We start from the raw sequence: 21037 nt of genomic DNA on the forward strand, positions 1-21037 counted from the left end.
AACCCAGAGTTACCACTGAATCCAGAGTTACCATGCAACATGTAAACACATAAAAAAGTGTTTACATGAATGTTCACAGTAGCATTATTTATAACAGCCCAAACAGTCAACAACCCAAATTGTCCTTCAGTGGTTCAAAGAATCAATGACACAGAATGTTCTCATAAAATAAAATATTCTTCAGCCATCTATTAAAAGAAATGGAATCTTGATACCATACAGTATGTATGAACTGCGAAAATGTTTTGCCACAAAACAAAAAAAGAAGCAGACAAAAGACCACATAACACATCATTCCATTTATATGAAAAGTTCAGAATAGTCAAATTTATAGAGACAGAAAGTAGTGGTTGCCAGGGGAGAAGGAAGAGGGGAGTGACTAGGGACCAGTTTATTTTTGAAGTAATGATGTGTTCTAAAATTGACTGTTGGGGGCCAGAGCTATAATACAGTGGGTAGGGCATTGCAGGCAGCTGACCCAGATTTGATTTCTGGCATCCCATATGGTCCCCCGAGCACCACCAGGAGTAATTCCTGAGTGCAGAGCCAGGAGTAACCCCTGAGCATTGCTGAGTGTGACCAAAAGAACAAAAAGTAAATAAATAAAATAAAAAATAAAATTGAATGTAGTTGGGACTGGAGAGATAGTACATTGGGTTGGACATTTGCCTTGCATGAGGCCAACATGGATTCAATCTCCCATATCCCATATGGTCCCAGGAGCACTGCCAGAAGTAGTTCTTTATTTTTGGCTTCCACCCCCAAAATAAAGTACAATTTACTATAGTAGAGCTTTGAACATACTGGATTGCTCAAGAAAAAACACTGGATTTCATACTTTAAAAGGGAAAATTGTATATCTGAATTAAAATTCAAAGCTTATTAAAAATAAAATTGTACCTATGATTTAATGTGGATTACATTTGAGATTTAATAAATATACCAATTAAATGTTTACATTCCTATTTAGAACTATACACATATACACATGAATATGTACACTCACAGCAGCACACACAGGCTACATATACCATACTATACACAAATTAATAGCACATATTAATAGCAATTACTAATTAGATTTGGTGATTTATAGATTTGTCATTAGGTTTTTCTGCAGTTTTGAGAATTTCTACCATAATATTGTATAACTTTTTGTGATCAAGAAATAAGCAATGAGAGCTACTTTAGAAGCTGAGTTGCACCAGGGAGCCTGGGGTGGCTGGTGGATACATATCCATTACATATCCTCTCAATAGGATCCCTGAGGTTCATGTGGGTGGTGGGTGGTGGGCGTAAGCACTTACTCTTTTGCAGCATAGCATTTAAAACACTCTGGAGTTCCTCTGCTGTCACTTCCAAGTCCTGTTGAAGGGGAGATAATTGCTTTTTATGGCGTGTTGAGTCTTTGCTTCAATTTCTTTCAGTTGAGAAGTTGGTTTGATTGAAATGATAGCACAGCCTCAGAACCCTGCTGTAGGCCCCTGTACTGTGTTCTGTGTGGCTTTAGCCTCCGCACTTCGGTAACCTGTGAGCCACCCAGGAAGGGCAGGGAGACAAAACATGCTTTTCCAAATCCTGAGCTAAGACTCTTCAAACAACCCCTGTGTGAAGGAACCTTTAAGTTTAAGTTCCCAAACGCCGTGAAACAGCATAATCACTTGGATAGCTTTTTAAAATAATCCTACGGGCTGGAGCAATAGCACAGTGGGTAGGGCATTTGCCTTGCATGAGGCTGATCCGGATTTGATTCCCAGCATCCCATATGGTCTCCCAAGTACCGCCAGGAGTAATTCCTGAGTGCAGAGCCAGGAGTAACCCCTGTGCACCACCAGGTATGACCCAAAAAAGAAAAACAAAAATCCTATGGAGGCTGGAGAGATAGTACAATGGGTAGGGTATTTGCCCAGCACACAGCTGATAGGACCAAGATCCTATCATTGGTATCCCATATGGTCCCCTGAGCACTGCCAGGAGTAATTTCTGAGTCCAAAGCAAGGAATAACTCCTTATCATCAGGTGTGGCCCTCAAACAAGTTAACAAAATATTTCCATGTTGGGGTTTATCGCTAGGACCATATCAATAAAAAGACCTGAGCATATGGTTCAATGATTATTTAAATAAAAACTCTAAGACTCAATTTCAGGACCATTGATTTAACATCCCATGGGTATTTATTAGAAATGCAGAGTTCTGGGTCCCTCAGAAATGTTTCCTTATTTTTCAGGATGCCTAGGTGGTTTCTGCATACATGACAACATGAGAAACACTAATTTAAGACTCTGTTGAGGGCTCTGAATCAGCAGAGTTGACACACAATCCCCAGTAGAGTTATTTTAACAAATGCCCACCCCACTTCCATTTCTGGAGCCTCTAGGTCCTGTAAAACAGAGGATGAGGATGTTCATGCCTAATGGAACATTTCAGACACAGCCCAAGCTCCTACTGAACAGAAAGATGGAACGAGGTGTCCAGATCATCCAATTGATCGGAAGAGAGCCATTAATTTCAAAAAGTACATTTAGTTGTTAACAAAAGTTGATGAGTTCTTCCACAACCTGACAAACCGAGGTGTCCATTCTCCAAGTTCTTTTCTTTTATCCTAATGCCTCCTCACTCAGGAAATGCTTTTACCAGCTCAGTCCTTCAGATAATACTGAAAGTTAAACATTTACCACTCTCTATCTGCCTCCCTGTACTTCTCTTTTCATGTCCAGGGTTGCAGTAAGCTCTGTAGTATAACGAAGCCACATGGGTCCCTGCCTCTCTCCACCTGTCTTCTTGTCCTCCTTATAAACATGGTGCTTGTAATTCCATTAGGATGCATCTCACACACATCTTAAGGGGGATTCACAACTCATGGGTAAGGAACAAATACACTTGTTAGCACTTCAGTTGGTTTATCAGGCTAATACTACTTATGGCTACCGATAGAGAGACTTCAGAGAACATGGGTGGAGAAGTTTCTAAGAGGACAGTAGAGGCCCGAGGCAAAAGTGGGGAAGATGCAGATCCCCTAAGAACAGCCCAAGTTCCTGCAAGCAAGATGAGCCGAGAGTATGCAAATGAAGTGAAGGAGAAAGAGGATGACAGTTTCCCCTTTTCCTTTGCCTTCTTGGCCTGCTGCCAAACAAAAACATGCCTCTGACTTTAGTGGATAAAATTCTAGTCACTATGGATTTGCAACAGTGGTGACCTCCTCAAATAATATCTTCTTTGACCTTAGCACAGAGTGATATAAAGAGAGTGATTTCTTGGGTAGGGTTCAAAAATCCACTTCTTAAAGCTTTCTTAGCTGGCACTGACAGCATTGGGGCCTGGTCTGAGTTCAGTTGGATATTTTTGGCCCCTAAATAGTAGCAAACAGGAGATGTGGATGTGCAGGAGGAAACCACCTTTAGAGTCTCTCTCAAAAATTCAGGGCTGCTCTCTCTTTGGGATAAGTTGACACTTGGGTCAACAGACATTTAGCACCAGACCTTGGGCACTGAGCCTCAAGGAAGCATTATTACACCACTGAATAAAGAAGCTGAGTCCTGGGCTGGAGAGATAGCACAGCGGGTAGGGCGTTTGCCTTGCACGCGGCCGACCCGGGTTCAAATCCCAGCATCCCATATGGTCCCCTGAGCATGGCCAGGGGTAATTCCTGAGTGCAGAGCCAGGAGTAACCCCTATGCATCGCCAGGTGTGACCCAAAAAGCAAAAAAAAAAAATAAAACAAAATAAAATAATAAAAAATAAAAAATTTATTAAAAAAAAAAAAAGAAGAAGCTGAGTCCCTCAACAGTGCAGGGATTGAGTCAATGGGAGCCAATGGGAGCCCTACCTCACCAGCAGTTTGTTTGAACAGGGCCCGGAACTGCTGCTCCTCCTCTGTCTCCTGTCCAGGTGCAGTTGGCTTCTGAGGCTGAAAATTAACCAGAGGAACTTTTAAGACCCACATAAAAATATACCAAAAAACCTGATTTGTTTTTTCCCCAGAAAAATGGCAGGAAAGAGGACCGTTGGGTTGGCAGTGGTCTGCCTGCGAGAGACACTGGGGTCTCCTTGCAGCCTCATGATGCTATGGTCTTCTGAGCTGGGCTCAGAACTGGCCTGTCTGTCATCTTTTTTTTTTTTTTGCTTTTTTTTGGGGGTCACACCTGGGGATGCACAGGGGTCACTCCTGGCTCTGCACTCAGGAATTACTCCTGGCGGTGCTCAGGGGACCATAGGGGATGCTGGGAATCGAACTCGGGTCAGCCCCATGCAAGGCAAATGCCCTACCTGCTGTGCTATCACTCCAGCCCCCTATCTGTCGTCTTAAGAGCAATCTGACACTTGATGAAGGCTCTTGGGGAAAATCTGGAATGATTTATTAATGATTAACAGAATTGGTTGCAACCATGTACATTTACAATTGAGATGGGTAAGGGAATCTGATGCCTGATGAATTTTACGGTCCTAGCTAAGTTGCCACCTCTTTCTGCGCTTTCTGAATCTTCCCATGTCTCACTCTTGGATGTAACTACTGGCCAAGTCATCTGGCAAGGTAGGTGGCAAAATCTTTGAGAGCAAGAGGCCTTTTGATACTGGGCCTAATGCATGGGGAAAGTACAGTAAGTGTTTGAAGGTGTTTTGCTTGGTTTGGGACCCTGTTAATAAATAAGTCACAGCCCTAGTAGTAAAGAAAGAAGCAGCAAGTTTACTGCTAAAAGCTGAGCTCTGCTCACTTTTTGTAAGTATTGGGCCATACCTCACACAATTACTTTTGGAAGTCTCACAACCCTTGGATAAGTACAAAAGTGAGCCCCCAACACAAAAAGTACAGAGGAAGTAATGTGTTTCCCCAAGTATATGTTAAAAGAATCCACCCACTTCTCTAATTTTATTTTTATTATTTTTCTTAAAACTTTCTTGAATGCTTTTGAGATATGAAGGGTTCTAAGGCATCTGTCTTCTCCAGAGATTTAGAATCAAAATGTATCCCTTATTGTTGGTAACTATTCCTTGAACTTCAGAATTTTAGATGTTTGCTATGCTTAGAAAGAAGTTTTCAGGAGTTACTGAATCCCTCCCTCCATATAATATGAAAAACGCTCACCTCAGTAAGGTAAATGTCCACATTTTCATCCAAGTCCCTGTGGAGGCAAAAAATACTCTGACAACTGTGGTACAGGGATGTACCACTGAATATTTGTGCTACTGATCTTCTTCTTTTTCAATGATGTCTACATTACACAGTGTCTGTAGGCACCAGACATTTGACCTCTCTCCTCCATGAGCAGGAAAATGAGAAAGGTAGGTATAATCATCTTTAAGGGAGAATTTACAACTTATGAACTTGTAAAAGTAGCACTGTCATCCCGTTGTTTATTGATTTGCTCGAGCGGGCACCAGTAATGTCTCCATTGGGAGGCTTCTTGTTACTGTTTTTGGCATATCCAATACACCAGGGGTAGCTTGCCTGCTCTGCAGTGTGGGTGGGACACTCTCGGTAGCTTGTCAGGCTCTCTGAGAGGGACGGAGGAATCAAACCCAGGTCGGTCACATGCAAGGCAGTGCTAAAGGGCACAGCGGGTAGGGCATTATTATTATTATTATTATTATTAAAATTATTATTTTGTCAGTCTGGCAAAAATAATAATAATTATAATAATAATGATAAACCAGCAATCTTTCTTTAGTTTCTGGTTTTCATGGAAAATTGGTTATTTTTCTCTATATATATTTTGGGAAACCTATAGTGTTGGTAAGCTATCATATTGAGAAGAGGAGAGACTTTAGTTTTTGTTAACATAAAAAATATTTGGAAGACTCCTTCATATAGGTTGAAACTTCCATCACTCCCCATGAAACACTGCTAAAAGCTCAAAGAGAAAGCAAAGAAGCAAAAATCAGAGGGAATCCAGGGTTGTCCCTTCTTTCCTCACCCTCTGGGGCACGCATAGCCCTTTCAGAACTTTGGTTTCTGGACCCCTTTGATTTCTGGACCACATTCTGCAGTGTGAAGCCATCTACAAATGATGAGGACCCTAACCTATCACTTTAATGGGTCAGATAACTTGTTGTGTAGGATTGGCACATCCTGGATTTCTCTTTTATTCTTATACCTTTTAAGAGTTGTCATTTGCAAAGATCCAGTGCACATGGAACATTTTCCAAGGTAGACCACGTGCTGGATCACAAAACATACCTCAATAGAATCAGGAAGACAGAAATTGTATCAACTATCTTTTCAGACCATGATGCACTGAAAATAGAAGTTAATCACACACAGATGCAGAGAATCAAATCAAACACCTGAAAATTAAACAACTCAATGTTGAACAACAAGTGGGTCAGGGAGGAAATCAAGGAAGAAATCAAAAGGTACCTAGAAACAAATGAGAATGAAGACACGAGCTACCAGACCTGTGGGACACAGTTAAAGCAGTGTTAAGGGGAAATTTTATAGCTCTGCAGGCATTTCTCAGGAAGGAAGAAAGGGCCCACATAAATAACTTGACTTCACAGCTCAATTAACATTGTTAAAATGGCAATGCTTCCTAAAGCATTGTACAGATTCAATATGATCCCTATTAGGATACCCATGACATTCTTCAAAGAAATGGAGCAAACACTCATGAAATTCATATGGAACAATAAGCTCCCACGAGTAGGTAAAGCAATCCTTGGGGAGAAGATGGGAGGCATCACCTTCCCCAACCTCAAACTCTACTACAAAGCGGTAATAATTAAAACAGAATGTATTGGAACAAAGGCAGAGCCACAGACCAATGGAACAGAGTGGAATATCCTGACACACACCCTCAAGTATATGATCATCTAATCTTTGATAAGGGAGCAAAAAATGTGAAGTGGAGCAAGGAAAGCCTTTTTCACAAATAGTACTGGCAAAACTGGACAGCTACATGCCAAAAAAAAGGGCTCAGATCTCTACCTAACACCATGTACAAAAGTCAGATCAAAATGGATTAAAGACCTCAACATCAGATCAGAATTCATAAGGTACGTTGAAGACAAAGTTGGCAAAACCCTGCACAACATTGAAGCTAAAGGTATCTTCAAAGAAGACACACCATTGACCAAGCAAGCGGAAACAGAGATAAACAAATGGGACTATCTTAAACTAAGAAGCTTCTGCACCTCAAAAGAAACAAGGACTAAAATACAAAGACAGTCTACAGAATGGGAAAGGATATTCACCCAATACCCATCTGATAAGGGGTTGATATCAACGATTTACAAGACACTGGTTGAACTCTATAAGAAAACATCCAACCCCACCAGAAAATAGGTCAATGAAATGAACAGAAACTTTCTCAAAGAAGAAATTCGAATGGCCAAAAGGCACATGAAAAAATGCTCTTCATCCTTAATCATCAGGGAGATGCAGATCTAAACAATGAGATATCATCTCACACCATAGAGACTGGCCACATCCAAAAGAACAAAAGCAACTGGTGTTGGCTCGGATGTGAGGAGAAAGGGACTGTCCTTCACTGCTGGTGGGAATGCCAACTGGTTCAGCCCTTTTGGAAAACAGGATGGGCGATTTCCCCAAAGTTAGAAATTGAGCTCCCGGGGTTGGAGCAATAGCACAGCGGGTAGGGCGTTTGCCTTGCACGCGGCCAACCCGGGTTCGAATCCCAGCATCCCATATGGTCCCCTGAGCACCGCCAGGGGTAATTCCTGAGTGCAGAGCCAGGAGTAACCCCTGTGCATCGCCAGGTGTGACCCAAAAAGAAAAAAAAAAAAAGAAATTGAGCTCCCATTTGACCCAGCAATCCCACTTCTGGGAATATATCCTGGAGAGGCAAAAAAGTATAGTCGATGGTTGAAGAAACTCTGGTACATCTATACAATGGAATACTATGCAGCTATTAGAAAAAGTGAGGTCATGACGTTTGCATATAAGTGGATCAACATGGAAAGTATCATGCTAAGTGAAATGAGTCAGAAAGAGAGAGACAGACATAGAAAGATTGCACTCATCTGTGGAATATAGAATAATAGACTATAAGACGAACACCCAAGAATAGTAGAAATAAGTACCAGGAGGTTGTCACCATGGCTTGGAGGCTGTTCTCTCATTCAGGGCAACTCAGAGAAGGGAACAGCAAGTAAAATGTGGTTGTTGGTCATGTGGGGGAAAGATGATGCGGGCCAAATATAGACTAGAGACTGAACACAATGGCCACTCAACACCTTTATTGCAAACCACAACACCTAATCAGAGAGAGAGAACAAAAGGGAATACCCTGCCATAGTGGCAGTGTGGGGTGGGGGGAGACGGGACTGGGGAGGGGGGGAGGGATGTTGGGTTTACTGGTGGTGGAGAATGGGCACTGGTGAAGGGATGGGTTATCAAACTTTGTAAGGGAGAAACATGAGCACAAAAATGTATAAATCTGTAACTGTACCCTCACGTTGACTCACTAATTAAAAATAAACTATTAATTAAAAAAAAACTTAAAAAAAAAAGTATAGTCGAAATGACATCTGCACTTGCATGTTCACTGCAGCACTGTTTACAATAGCCAAAATCTGGAAACAACCCAAGTACCTGAGAACAGATAACTTTTTTATTTTGTTTTGTTTTTGCTTTTTGGGTCATACCCAGTGATGCACAGGGGTTACTCCTGGCTCTGCACTCAGGAATTACTCCTGGCGGTGCTCAGGGGACCATATGGGATGCTGGGAATCGAACCCGGGTCGACCGCGTACAAGGCAAACACCCTACCTGCTGTGCTATCGCTCCAGCCCCTGGAGAACAGATGATTTGTTAAAGAAACTCTGGTACATCTACACAATGGAATACTATGCAGCTGTTAGAAAAAATGAAGTCATGAAATTTGCATATAAGTGGAAGTTATATGCAATTATATATAATTTATATATAAATTATAAGTGGGGTGGGGGGATGGAGTGGGGGTGGGAAGGATACTAGGATCATTTCAACATAGAAAAGTACCATGCACTGGTGGAGGGATGGGTGTTTAATCATTGTGAGATTGTAACCCAAACATGAAAGCTTGTGACTATCTCACAGTGAGTCAATAAAATTAAAAAAAAAAAAAGAAAAATATCATGTTAAGTAAGATGAGTCAGAAAGAGAGAGACAGGCATAGAAAGATTGCACTCATCTGTGGAATACAAAGTAACAGAATGGGAGACTAACACCCAAGAATAGTAGAGATAAGTACCAGGAGGTTGGCTCCACATCTTAGAAGCTGGCCTCACATGCTGGGGGAAAAGGTAGCTCAGATAGAGAAAGGAACACCAAGTAAAGTGTGGTAGGAGATCCTGCTCGGGATGGGAGATGCATGCCGAAAGTAGACTATAGATCGAACACGATGGCCACTCAATACCTCTATTGCAAACCACAATACCCAAAAGGAGAGAGAGAACAAAAAGGGTGTGGGGATGGGGTGGTGAGGTTAGGAGGAATACTGGGATCATCGGTGGTGAAGAATGAGCACTGGTGTAGGGATGGGTGCTCGAGCATTGTATGACTGAAACAGAAGCACGAAAATATGTAAATCTGTAATTGTACCTCATGGTGATTCACTAATAAAAAGCACTGTAGCACATCCCATTGTTCATTGATTTGCTCGAGCGGGCACCAGTAACATCTCCATTGTGAGACTTGTTGTTACTGTTTTTGGCATATCGAATACGTCATGGGTATCTTGCCATGCTCTGCCATGCAGGCAGGATACTCTCGGTAGCTTTCAGGGCTCTCCGAGAGAAACAGAGGAGTAGAACCCATGTCGGCCACGTGCAAGGCAAATGCCCTACCCGCTGTGCTATCGCTCCAGTCCTGCAGATCACTAATAAAAAATTTAAAAAAAAGAAATTGAGCTCCCATTTGACCTAGCAATACCACTTCTGGGAATATATCCCAGAGAGATATATTTTAAAATATATATATATATACTTATAAAAAAGTATAGTAGAAATGACATCTGCACTTGTATGTTCATTGCTGCACTGTCTACAATAGCCAAAATCTGGAAAAAACCCGAGTGCCAAAAAACAGATGACTGGTTAAAAAAACATTGGTACATCTACACAATGGAATACTATGCAGCTGTTATAAAAGATGAAGTTATGAAATTTGCATATAAGTGGATCGACATGGAGAGTATCATGCTAAGTGAAATGAGTCAGAAAGAGAGGGACAGACATAGAACGATTGCATTCATTTGTGGAATATAACATAAGGGGAGACTAACACCCAAGGATAGAAGAGATAAGGACCAGAAGGGTTCAGGAGGGTTGCTCCACGATTTGGAAGCTGGCCTCACCTGCTGAAGGAAAAGGCAGCTAAGATAGAGAAGGGACCATGAAGTTAAGGATGGCTGGAGGGCTCGCTCGGAACAGGAGACGCGTGCTGAAAGCAGACTATAGACGAAACATGATGGCCATTTAATACCTGTATTGCAAACCATAAACACCTAAAAGCAGAGAGAGAGTAAAAGGGAATGTGTCTGCCACAGAGGCGGCGGTGGGGAGGGGATATGGAGTGCGTGTGGCAGGAGGGATACTGGAAACATTGGTGGTGGAGAATGGGAACTGGTGGAGGGATAGGTACTTGATCATTCTATGACTGAAAAGTAATCACAAAAATTTTTAAGTCTGTAACTCATGGTGATTCACTTAAAAAATTTTTTTAAAAAAGCAATAAGGAGTTTTACTTAAGCTCCTTTAAAAAGAGAGAGAGAGAGAAAGGAAGAAAGAGAGAAAGAGAGGAAGAGAAAGAAACCTTCCTTCAGGTTTCTTAGATCGTGAAAAGATGTCAATGGGGTATGGCCCCAACAAGCCCTGGTGACTTCTCTATGAATGAGTCATTAAATGAAGAGATTGTCCCAATAATTACTCACTGGGTAATGGCTTTCTTCTCTGAAAAGATCCTCAGGCAGAAATCAGCTTCCAGATGAGGCTCAAAAGTGCTGGGAATCAGTATGTATTCTCCTGGGGGTAGTTTAAACCTCCCAGACACTTCTCTCAGATTAATGAATGTTTTGCTTCTGGCCAGTGAAGCATGGTATCTGAAGAAGTCTTTGTTTAAGTGTTCATTTTCACCTGGACACTGCAATAGAAAAACAAGAGGGGTGGTTCTTTGGGGGATGGCCTTGGACACAATCTGGGGACTGACTTTTGACTCTCTAGAGTGAGAATGAAGAGGAACTGAGAATTCAGAGCTCAGAGGGTGGATTCAAAAGTAATTGTGCTGGGGCTGGAGCAATAGCACAGCGGGTAGGGGGTTTGCCTTGCACGCGGCCAACCCCGGTTCGATTCTTAGCATCCCATATGGTCCCCTGAGCATCACCAGGAGTAATTCCTGAGTGCAGAGCCAGGAGTAACCCCTGTGCAATGCCAGGTGTCACCCAAAGAGAGAAAAAAAAAGTAATTGTGCTCCCACCTACTTTGTAAATGGCATAGCCAATGGTCAGCATATTGGCACCAAATCTCTTGAGTTTTCTTCGATCTTTCTGCATCAAGGCTATGAGATAAGAGCACTCCTCGTGCCCCTCATCTTTTTCAGTCAGGGACAATTTTATTTGTGGATTAGTCCAAAAGGTATCTGTAATTTGAAAGAGACAGATTATTTTTCCTTCCTTAAAAAAAAAGCAATAAAAAAAGCAATGAATAAAAAACCACATAGACATACACCTATTTTTCCGAGATATATATATATACACATATATATATACTCCCAAACCTTAAAAAATAATTCCCTTTCTCCGTATTCTGATCACCCTCTTGTCCTACTTTCAATAATCCTTGTGAGAATGCAAAGTGCTCCTCCATTCACTTCCATCTTCTTTGGAATGCAGCATTTAAAAACCACTTTTTCTGGGTTTAATTGAATACAATGTGCTTCATTTTATTTTTTCAATTTTTCATTTCAAATTACAGGGTGTCTCTGGTTGTTCCCTAGCACCCACACAATAGTTGTGTGATTTGGGTAGAACTGACCTCATTTTCCAGCTCCAAGGGTGAACTCTGGTTTATGCTAGCCTCTCTTGTCACAGAGAATTGGAACAAAGCCAATTAGCTCCTAGGATTCTTTGGACTACACCAACTCAAAGAATTTTCAGTTAAAGTGATGCTCAGAGTTTTTATTAGATGGGCTTTAGAAGTTTCAACTGAGCATTTGAATGAATGAGGACTCAGGAAGGACCCTGGATGCTGCTGGCAGCACTCCTGTGAATGAGGAAGAAGTCGACAGATGAAAGACAGTAGAATAGAGAATTATAAATAAAAGGACTGAGCAAGCTGTACCTGAAACCCACCATACCTCTCTGAACTTTGCAATAATGCCAAAAAATAAGTTATTTTTCATTACTAAACTTCTCATGGAAGATAACCCAACTAGTTAAACCAGAGATTTTCCCTGAGCAAATTTTATCCACAGTCCTTTTTTTCCCAGTCCTCACTAATATTTTTTCTTTAAATTCATGTTTAGAGTTTTCTCTGGGGTCTTGGTCCTCCTACAAGGATGTCTCTGAGTTACAATGGAAACTTGGAAGCGATGGAGAGATACAGGAACAAACCCTACCCCCTACCAACCCAGGAAATTGCGGCAGCCCCCAGCTGTGGAGCCCCGAACCCAGCTTCCTTGGTGGACGGTCACCTCCCACTTGTGGAGGGCATCTTCTTCCAATGCATCTGGTGTGAGGGTGCATATGTCAATTTTGTCAAAATGGTTCTTGAAGTCCTTCAATGCCATCCTGCATTAGAGTGGAGAGATAGTACATGGAAGTGAGGGCGATACATGAACCCTTCATTTTATTAGTCATTAAACAAACAGTTTCTGAGTAACTGTTCCTGAAATCAAAAACTGGGAAGAACCCAGATATGAGGACATATGAAACAGATCAACACAAAATAGGTTTTAAAAAGTTGAAAAGGTCTAAGAAGCCAAAGAAGAAACAAAAATATTGATTATATGTTAAGTGTTATAAAGGAAAATAAAGTAGGGTGAAAAATGAGAGTGTAGAAGAGTGACATTTTTCCTATTTTTTGAGACACTGTGGTTTACAGTACTGTTAATTATAAAGTTTCATGCATATAGTGTTCTAACTCCATACCCTGGGGTAGAAATTTTAAAGGAAGGGCTCATTCCTCTGGTGGAAATCTGAAGCCAGGAGGATATGCAAAATGAGTCTCTGGAGTGACAGGCAGATGAAAGTTCTGAGCTTGAAGTTCTCATGAAATACTAAGAAGGCCATTGAAGTGGGGAATGAAAATAAGGGAGATGACCCTAAGATAATGGTGGGTGAAGAGGTCATCAAAAGGCTTGTGGTCTTTATTCTGAGAAAGAGAACCACTGTGAGGTATTAACAGAAAAGCAACATGATCCATGGTTCTGTTGAGGGTAGAATTCAGCGGCAGAGATTAAATTAAACCACTAATTAGGATACTTCTTGCCTAGGTCAGGGTAAGAGTGGTTCAGTCATAGGAGAGGAGGTGATTTGAGACACATTCTAAAGGTTAATCCTACAGGATCTGCCAATGGATTAGATGAATGCTGGAAGGAATGAAGGGTTAGTAGAAATTTTTGGTTTGAACAGAGAGTATAAATGAGAATATATTAGAACAAGTTTGGGAAATAGATCAGGAACTGAGTTTTGAATATAATAGACTGAGATCCAAAGAGAGATTTTGAGTAGTATACACTTGAGTAAATAGATCTGAACTTTTAAGGAAAGGAGCTGAAAATTTAAAAATCCTGGGAACTATTAAGGTTGACTAAAATATCCTTCTTTCTCTGAAACAAAGTTTGTCTTTGTTTACAGCTTCAAATTTTTTAATTGTCGAAAGTGATAAAGTTGTCTTTTGTTATAGGTGTCTTTGAATATCTTAGAATAAGGGAAGTTGGTGGATAAACAACAAAGTGATTAGAGGGTCAGAACTTCCAGTCCCACCCTCACATGTTCAGTGAGGGAAGAGGGAGTGAAGAACTGAGTGCTAACAGATTCTTGCTTCTCAATTCTTCTCAGAACCTTGTAGCTTCTGAGCTTCATGAGGACAGAGGCTCTTTTGTTTGAAACTTTGTCTTATGCTTTTTCTTATCTAGATGTTGTTTAATATCCTTTAGTGTCCTTTATAATAAACTAATGACTTTGAGAGTAAAAGGGTTTCCAGATTTTTTTAAGTTGCTCTAGCATTAATCAAGCTTTATAACTATCTCACGGTGTTTCAATTTTTAAAAATAAATTAATAAAATACTGCCGGGACTTAAACCTATGTAAGACATGTCTTCTGTTTCTCGAGTTAAATCCTTTGCCCACATGTTTAGCTTATTTGTTACCATAGGCTTTTATAATTGTTGCCTTGAAGTACGGAGAATTTTTAATATATATGACTTATTTTGCCAGTTGAGCAGGAAGTTACAAGTGAATATTGAAACTAGGAAAGAGATATTCATGTAATTAATAATAAAAAATGAAATGGTTGTCTTTAAAACTATGGAAGACAGAACAACAGCTGTCTACTGAGGTTATGTTCCAGGGTAAATTAATGGGAAAACCAGAATATTAGTGTGCTGCTCTATGCTACTATTTAAGAATATGTGATAAGGAAAAAGAGGAGTCAGGAAATAATTGACTGGTTTCAGCACAATAAAAGGGATAGAGATAAGTGTCACTGTCACTGTCATCCCATTGCTCATCGATTTGCTCGAGCGGGCACTAGTGATGTCTCCATCATGAGACTTGTTACTGTTTTTTTGTTTTTTTTTTTTGTTTTTGCATATAAAATACACCACAGGTAGCTTGCCAGGCTCTGCCATGCAGGCAAGATACTCTTGGTAGCTTGCCGAGCTCTCCGAGAGGGGCAGAGGACTCGAACTCAGGTCGGCCGCGTGCAAGGCGAACACCCTAGCCGCTGTGCTATTGCTCCAGCCCAAAGCTAACTATAAATCAGAAATTTGTGGTATTTCATGTTTGGAAGAATGGATTATTTTGGAGTGTCAAAGATATATTAAATAATGAAGAAAGTTTCTAGGGATAAAGTCCCATAAAAAGTTTCAGTCAGGGGCTGAAGAGATAGTATAGGAGTAAGAAGCTCGCCTTGCATGGGGCCATCCCTGAATCCCAGGTACCACATATGGTTCCCTTGAGCATCATTAGTGATCACTCAATGAACTGGATATGGTTCCAAACCCAGTCCCCCTCCCCTGATATTTCAGTTAAACAAAGATATTCAGCTCTTTGGAAAGTCTGGATTAGGTATTTTACCTCCCCAATTAAGGCAGTATTTCCAGATGCTCTCAAGGTAGTTGTTTTTAAGGATTCTTCTCAAGGAAGGCATGAAGGAAATGGATGTGTGGACGCAGGAATGCCTTCTTCAAACTCATTATTCAATTTGGATCATAGATAGCGTAGAAGAGGGAAGATGGGCTTGAGAACCCACATTTTCTACATCACACTAATTTCCTTGAGAATTTTTTTTTCCTTTTTGGATCACACCTGGTGATGCACAGGGGTTACTCCTGGCTCTGCACTTAGGAATTACTCCTGGCGGTGCTCGGTGAACCATAATGGGATGCTGGGAATTGAACCCAGGTCGGCCACGTGCAAGGCAAATGCCCTACCTGCTGTGCTATTGCTCCAACCTCTCCTTGAGATTCTTAAGCAACTGAACATAGAGAAGTGGTGACTATTCCAAATATTGCAATTAAACTCCATGCCGACCAAGGCATGAGTAAGATGTTTGAGATAAATGTTTGATGTTTGAGAAATAAAATAAAACATAGGCAGAAAGGCAGGTTTGTTTATAGTGAAGAACCACGAGGACACAATCATATCTGTGAGGCAATTCAATTTAAACAAAATGTAAGTAAACAAGAACCATACCAGAATTCCCCATCATCGAGAGCAGCATGACATAGCCGCTTCTGCTCAACTGGATCAACAGAATGCCACTCACAAGAACTAGAAATAAACAAAGTCAGAATTCAGATACAAGGTAAAGAGCAGTAACAGAATGAACATGGGGGAGAAATACCTCCCTGGAAACTATAATATATATCTACTAACTGAACCCCAGAACTGTACCAGGAGACTTAGGGACCAATTGAAAAATACATTTTCAAGTACGGCTGAATGAATAAACCTGGTGACCATTGGCCCTTCCTCTGTAGAAGATTATCACAGGGCCATCAATGGGAAAGAATACCACCAGAGTAATTACAAGATCCCAGCTGGAAGCCAAAGTGCATGAAGTGCATTTAAGTGTCTCAGACCACTCACTTAACCTCTCCTTTATAAGCTCGTACTTTGAAAAGTGCACCTTACACACAGCCTGTGAATATAACTACGTGTACCTTCTTTATGTGTCCTTGCTAGAAGTCAGAAAAGATTCTGTCAGTTAGATGTGCCCATCTAATGGAAAAGAGGGCTCAGAGGAAGAGCTGTCAATCATATTCCAAATCGGGAGTTCTGCCTCATAGCTCATGGTGTTCTGTGACTACCCACAGTCACCTTAAAATATAATTGACCTTGAACAACTCAGAAATTACAGGTGGTTGACATCCCACAGAATTGAAAATCTGTATATAATACACTCTCTCTCCTTATTTCTGGTTGCTGCATCTTCATACTCAGTGAACCCACATCCAAGGTTGTTTGAATTTGGGAAAGTACATGTTGATAGGAAAAAAGGATCCTATTAACCATGTGTTATTTGAGGCTCAGTGTAGTTCACATTAAGTTGCCATCACTGCAGTGCTATAACCACTGTGTCTACTTTATTCACACCCTGAGATTCTGGACTTCTGGGGGATGGTGCAAGTAAAATAAGTTGATACAGACCAAGAAATAGGGGATTCCTAGTAAAGTATACTGGGAGAAAAATATATGGAACCTAAACCAGCCCAATAGCAAGAAGCCTTTAAGACAGAGAACCTAGCTGAGGAAATCTAGAAAACCAGAGATGCAAAATTCCAGGTTCAGAGGACGGCTGAAGCCCTTGGGAAGAAAGACTCCACTGTCGAACAAAGGGTACACAGCCAAACTGGATTTAATCCCAACACCACACAGTCCCCTAAAACCATCAAAAGTGATCCCTGAGTGCAGAATCAGGAGTAAGTTCCAGAACTCCTGATTTAAAAAACATTTAAGATGATCATCAACAACTCCAAGCTCTCCACCTTGACAATAACACAAGAACTACATTGGGTGGGGCTTTGGGAAAAGTATATAAACTAACATGGCATAGGAAAAGGTGCACATTCCTCACGTCTCTCCCCATTCTGAGTAAATGGCCCTCATTGCTGCCTGTGATGTGTTTTTGATGGTTTTTTTGTTTTTGGTGGTGCTATTTTTTGTTGGGGTGCCAGAGCTGAATTCCAGGCTTTGCGCTTGGGGGGGTCACTCTTGGCAGACTTGGGGGAATGTATGGGTTGCCAGAAACCGAACCCAAGTTGGCCGTGTGGGAGTCAAATGCCCTTCTTGCTGTACTATCGCTCCAGCTCCTGAACCTGTGACTTTTAGAGGCTGAGAGGAAGCATGAACAGAAACTCGGGCTGATTTTCTTTCTTCCACAAAGAGTCAATTCCTTGCTCCAGCCTGAAACCACGGCTCTCCAAAAAAAAAAAAAAAAAAACTTGGGTAGTGGAGACCAGTTTCTGCACTGTGGAGACCAAGGAAAATTCAAGCTCAGCTAACAACTGCCTTGTGGGTCTGTTGGGATGCCAGCGTCCGCGCTGCATAGTTGCTCATGGTGACTTTATTTAATTAATTAATTAATTAATTAATTTTTGCTTTTTTGGGTCACACCCGGCAATGCTCAGGGGTTACTCCTGGCTCTGCACTCAGGAATTACTCCTGGTGGTGCTCAGGGGACGATATGGGATGCTGGGAATAGAACCCAGGTCGTTCACGTGCAAGACAAACCCGCTGTGCTATCGCTCCAGCCCCCAGAGTGACTTTATTAGTCCTAACCCATACTAGGAATGTCCCCGGGTGACTCAGGTAGGGTGAGCAGAGAAGATGAAAGCACTCTTTTCTCTAGGCTTCTACCCTCACTCCTCACGTCACCCAAGTGACCTGTAACTTATGGTGACACTACCAGGAGTTTGTGACCCGCAGCATGATGTGTGGACCACCCAGGGGACCTGCTTCTTCTGGTGAGTCACCTCTCACCAGCTGCAATAGCAAATTTTTCTCCAACTCTGACTCCAATTTAAATCCATGTGTAGGCAGAGGCAGAACAAACCATTAGGTCCAATAACCCTGTGACCCAAAATAATCAGTTTCCAGCTCCACTGGCCTAAATGGAAACACAGTATGCCTTATCTTATAAAAATAAGTAAGGCTTAATTTAAGAGAATATCTGAGGTGAACAAATGGGAGTCATAAGCTGCTTTGTGACAATCCTCCTGACCTGATTAGAAACAAAGATTCATTTGCCTTTAAAAAACTATTTTCTTTACCCTTTAAGGCCTCAGACAATAGCCTGTATTTTGACTTTAGTGTCACCTATGCTAAAGTCCCTCTGTGTGAGAGGTTCTTTCTCTTCTTTTCTTTAGTTTTAATAAAATTTTCTACATGCTTCAAACTTTCAGTCTGAAGTAATTATTCTGACCTTTTTCATTCTTGGAAATCACTGAGAACTTGGGAATTAAACAATCACTGCAGAGAACTGCCATTCCTATATCTAAAGCATCCCTGTCCTCTACTTGCTGTACTCTTGAAATCAAGCAATTCTACACATCTTATATATATAATATGAAGCGATTTCATGAATCTTGGTTTCATTATTTCCGTCCTTTCCATTTCCACCAGGAGAGGGCGTCCGCACCTTCCCTGATATCCTGTAGTTAGGTCTCAGCCAAGGCCCTTCCTCGAAAGAACACTGAAGACAAGGGAGGTATGGACAGGGAGGGGTGTGGGTTGGGATATCCAGTGGCAGCAGGACAAGAGCAATCATGGGGATATCAACAGTCTCTAAAATGTGTTCTGTGTCCTCAGGCTAGATTGGCTAACAAAACTCACCAAACCACTGATATTTGACAACCTGGCAGCTTTGTCTGTCTGAGATGCTGACAGATACGATTGGCATTATTGCTTTATTTAAGTTCTAAACTTTCTATAACACCTGAGCCTTAGGTGAGCGGAGGAGGCAGCAGGGACACAAGATAGGAGAGGTTGTGGTCGAGGAAGGAGGGAGTGAAGAGGTATCTTAGGGAGGATACTGCTTGTGCACACTTAAGCATCCCCTCATCACAATCATCTGAGCTACTTCTCAAGGAACAGGTGGTGACACAATCTAGAAAGGCAGACCTTTCGTTATGATTGGGGTCAAATAAATATTTGTGGTCAATTACTATGTAATGCACACATTTCCTATTCCATTTCCTCTATTTCATAACCAGGTAACCGGACCTCGGGTTGATGCTCAGAATATCCTATAGAGAATGACCTCCTTGGCAATATTTCGAGAATTTGCACATCCAAAATAGCCATTACCATCTTTTCTTCCACCCAAAATGCCCACACACATACACACATGGACATATACATCTTATTCATGACTGGAGATAAAGCCTTTCACAAAGTGGCGAGTTACAAAAGATCCCTACAGGAAATAATGTTTCAGTCGCATAAATACAATTATATAAAAGTTAACAATTCATTATATAAGAATCCTTGAGAATCAAGATGGAAAGCAAAGTGGCCTTAGGGACAGAAAAGGGAGGAAGTAAGATCATCCAGAACCAGGAAAAAACTGTAGATAAGCTTCCTCCTTCAAGTGTCTGCACAAGTCAGCCCTGGTTCTGTAAACCTTCCCAACAAGAAGGTGGGAACTACCTGTCACTCCAAGACCCATTCCACTCCACCTGGCCCCATGGGTTCCGGATTCTGATGAGTTTGGTTCTCTGGTCTTGGAAACTTACCTAAGAAGACAAAAACATCAGAAAAATGTGAAAGCATAAATTCATGTACTAATTACAGAGGTAGTTCAACTCCAGTCAGAACTGGAGTTCTTCACTACAACACCTTGAAAGCATGAAAAAATTCATTTGTTTTTAATCGGTCCTTGGATTTTCCTAATTACTATTTAACATAGTGGCTAGCATTACCAGTGATGTTCTATTAACCACATCAAAGTGCTTATGCTGCATCTGTGAAATAAAGCAGAATTGTAATTAATGAGAAATTTATCCACAAAAATGAATGATTTTTTTTTTCTAAATGGTATCTTTCCAGAGATGGATGTAGAGGCTTATTTTTTCTGTGATGCTAAAAATCTAGAACAGCAAAAGGTAGAGTAGTTCTCAGAAGTACTTAGAAAACTGGTGATAGATTTTCCTCATCCTTAGCATTTTACTGATGAATGTGCAAATATGAGTGCATGTTAGAAATTTAAGCAGTAATAATGAAAACAATTTCTAAATATTCTAAATCTAATATTCTCCTCATTTCAGGTATCATATGAAATCCTCTGCATTGGTAACCCTTGAGTCAGTGGATAAAGTTGATTCTGCCCTGGAGCAAGAGAGGGAACTGGTGCACATTACAGAGATTTCGAGGGAAAGAGTGGAGACAAAAGCTTCTGTTCACCAACTAATCAGAAGTCGTGTGCATTTGTCCTATTTATTTGACACCAATTGTGTTTTTGATGTGTGAAAATTTGTTACTGCAAGGCTTACAGTGTATGAGGTTTATTAATAAAAATGTGTCGGGGGATAAATTCCTTATAGGTAGAAAGCAGAAACAATGAACAGAGATAATGGAGGTTTTTGTTGTTCCTTGAAATTGTGCTTGGAAAGAAGACTTAACATTAAAAATCACATGCGGGGGGGCTGGAGCAATAGCACAGTGGGTAGGGCGTTTGCCTTGCACGCAGCCCACCCGGGTTAGAATCCCAGCATCCCATATGGTCCCCTGAGCACCGCCAGGGGTAATTCCTGAGTGCAAAGCCAGGAGTAACCCCTGTGCATCGCCAGGTGTGACCCAAAAAGAAAAAAAAGAAAATCACATGCGGGCTGGAGCGATAGCACAGTGGATAGGGCACTTGCCTTGCACGCGGCCGACC

The 21037-nt window shown here is 41.3% G+C and overlaps 1 protein-coding gene across 3 annotated transcripts in view; it reads right to left on the reverse strand.

The window, feature by feature from the left end:
* The window catches only part of CAPN9 (calpain 9), a 65687-nt gene that overhangs the window by 11345 nt on the left and 33305 nt on the right, over nt 1–21037 (reverse strand). For 2 of the 3 annotated variants that reach the window (XM_055147213.1, XM_004620310.2), the window contains 8 exons: nt 19810–19895; nt 15853–15930; nt 12563–12723; nt 11416–11573; nt 10870–11078; nt 5085–5121; nt 3828–3908; nt 1308–1365 (listed from right to left, as the gene is read on the reverse strand). In XM_055147213.1, coding sequence (XP_055003188.1) covers nt 1308–1365; nt 3828–3908; nt 5085–5121; nt 10870–11078; nt 11416–11573; nt 12563–12723; nt 15853–15930; nt 19810–19895 — 868 coding nt within the window. The remainder of the gene's footprint in view (nt 1–1307; nt 1366–3827; nt 3909–5084; nt 5122–10869; nt 11079–11415; nt 11574–12562; nt 12724–15852; nt 15931–19809; nt 19896–21037) is intronic. The other variant, XM_004620311.2, reaches the window with a different exon arrangement.

Source organism: Sorex araneus, chromosome 9 (assembly GCF_027595985.1).
Source record: "Sorex araneus isolate mSorAra2 chromosome 9, mSorAra2.pri, whole genome shotgun sequence".
Lineage (NCBI taxonomy): Eukaryota > Metazoa > Chordata > Mammalia > Eulipotyphla > Soricidae > Sorex > Sorex araneus.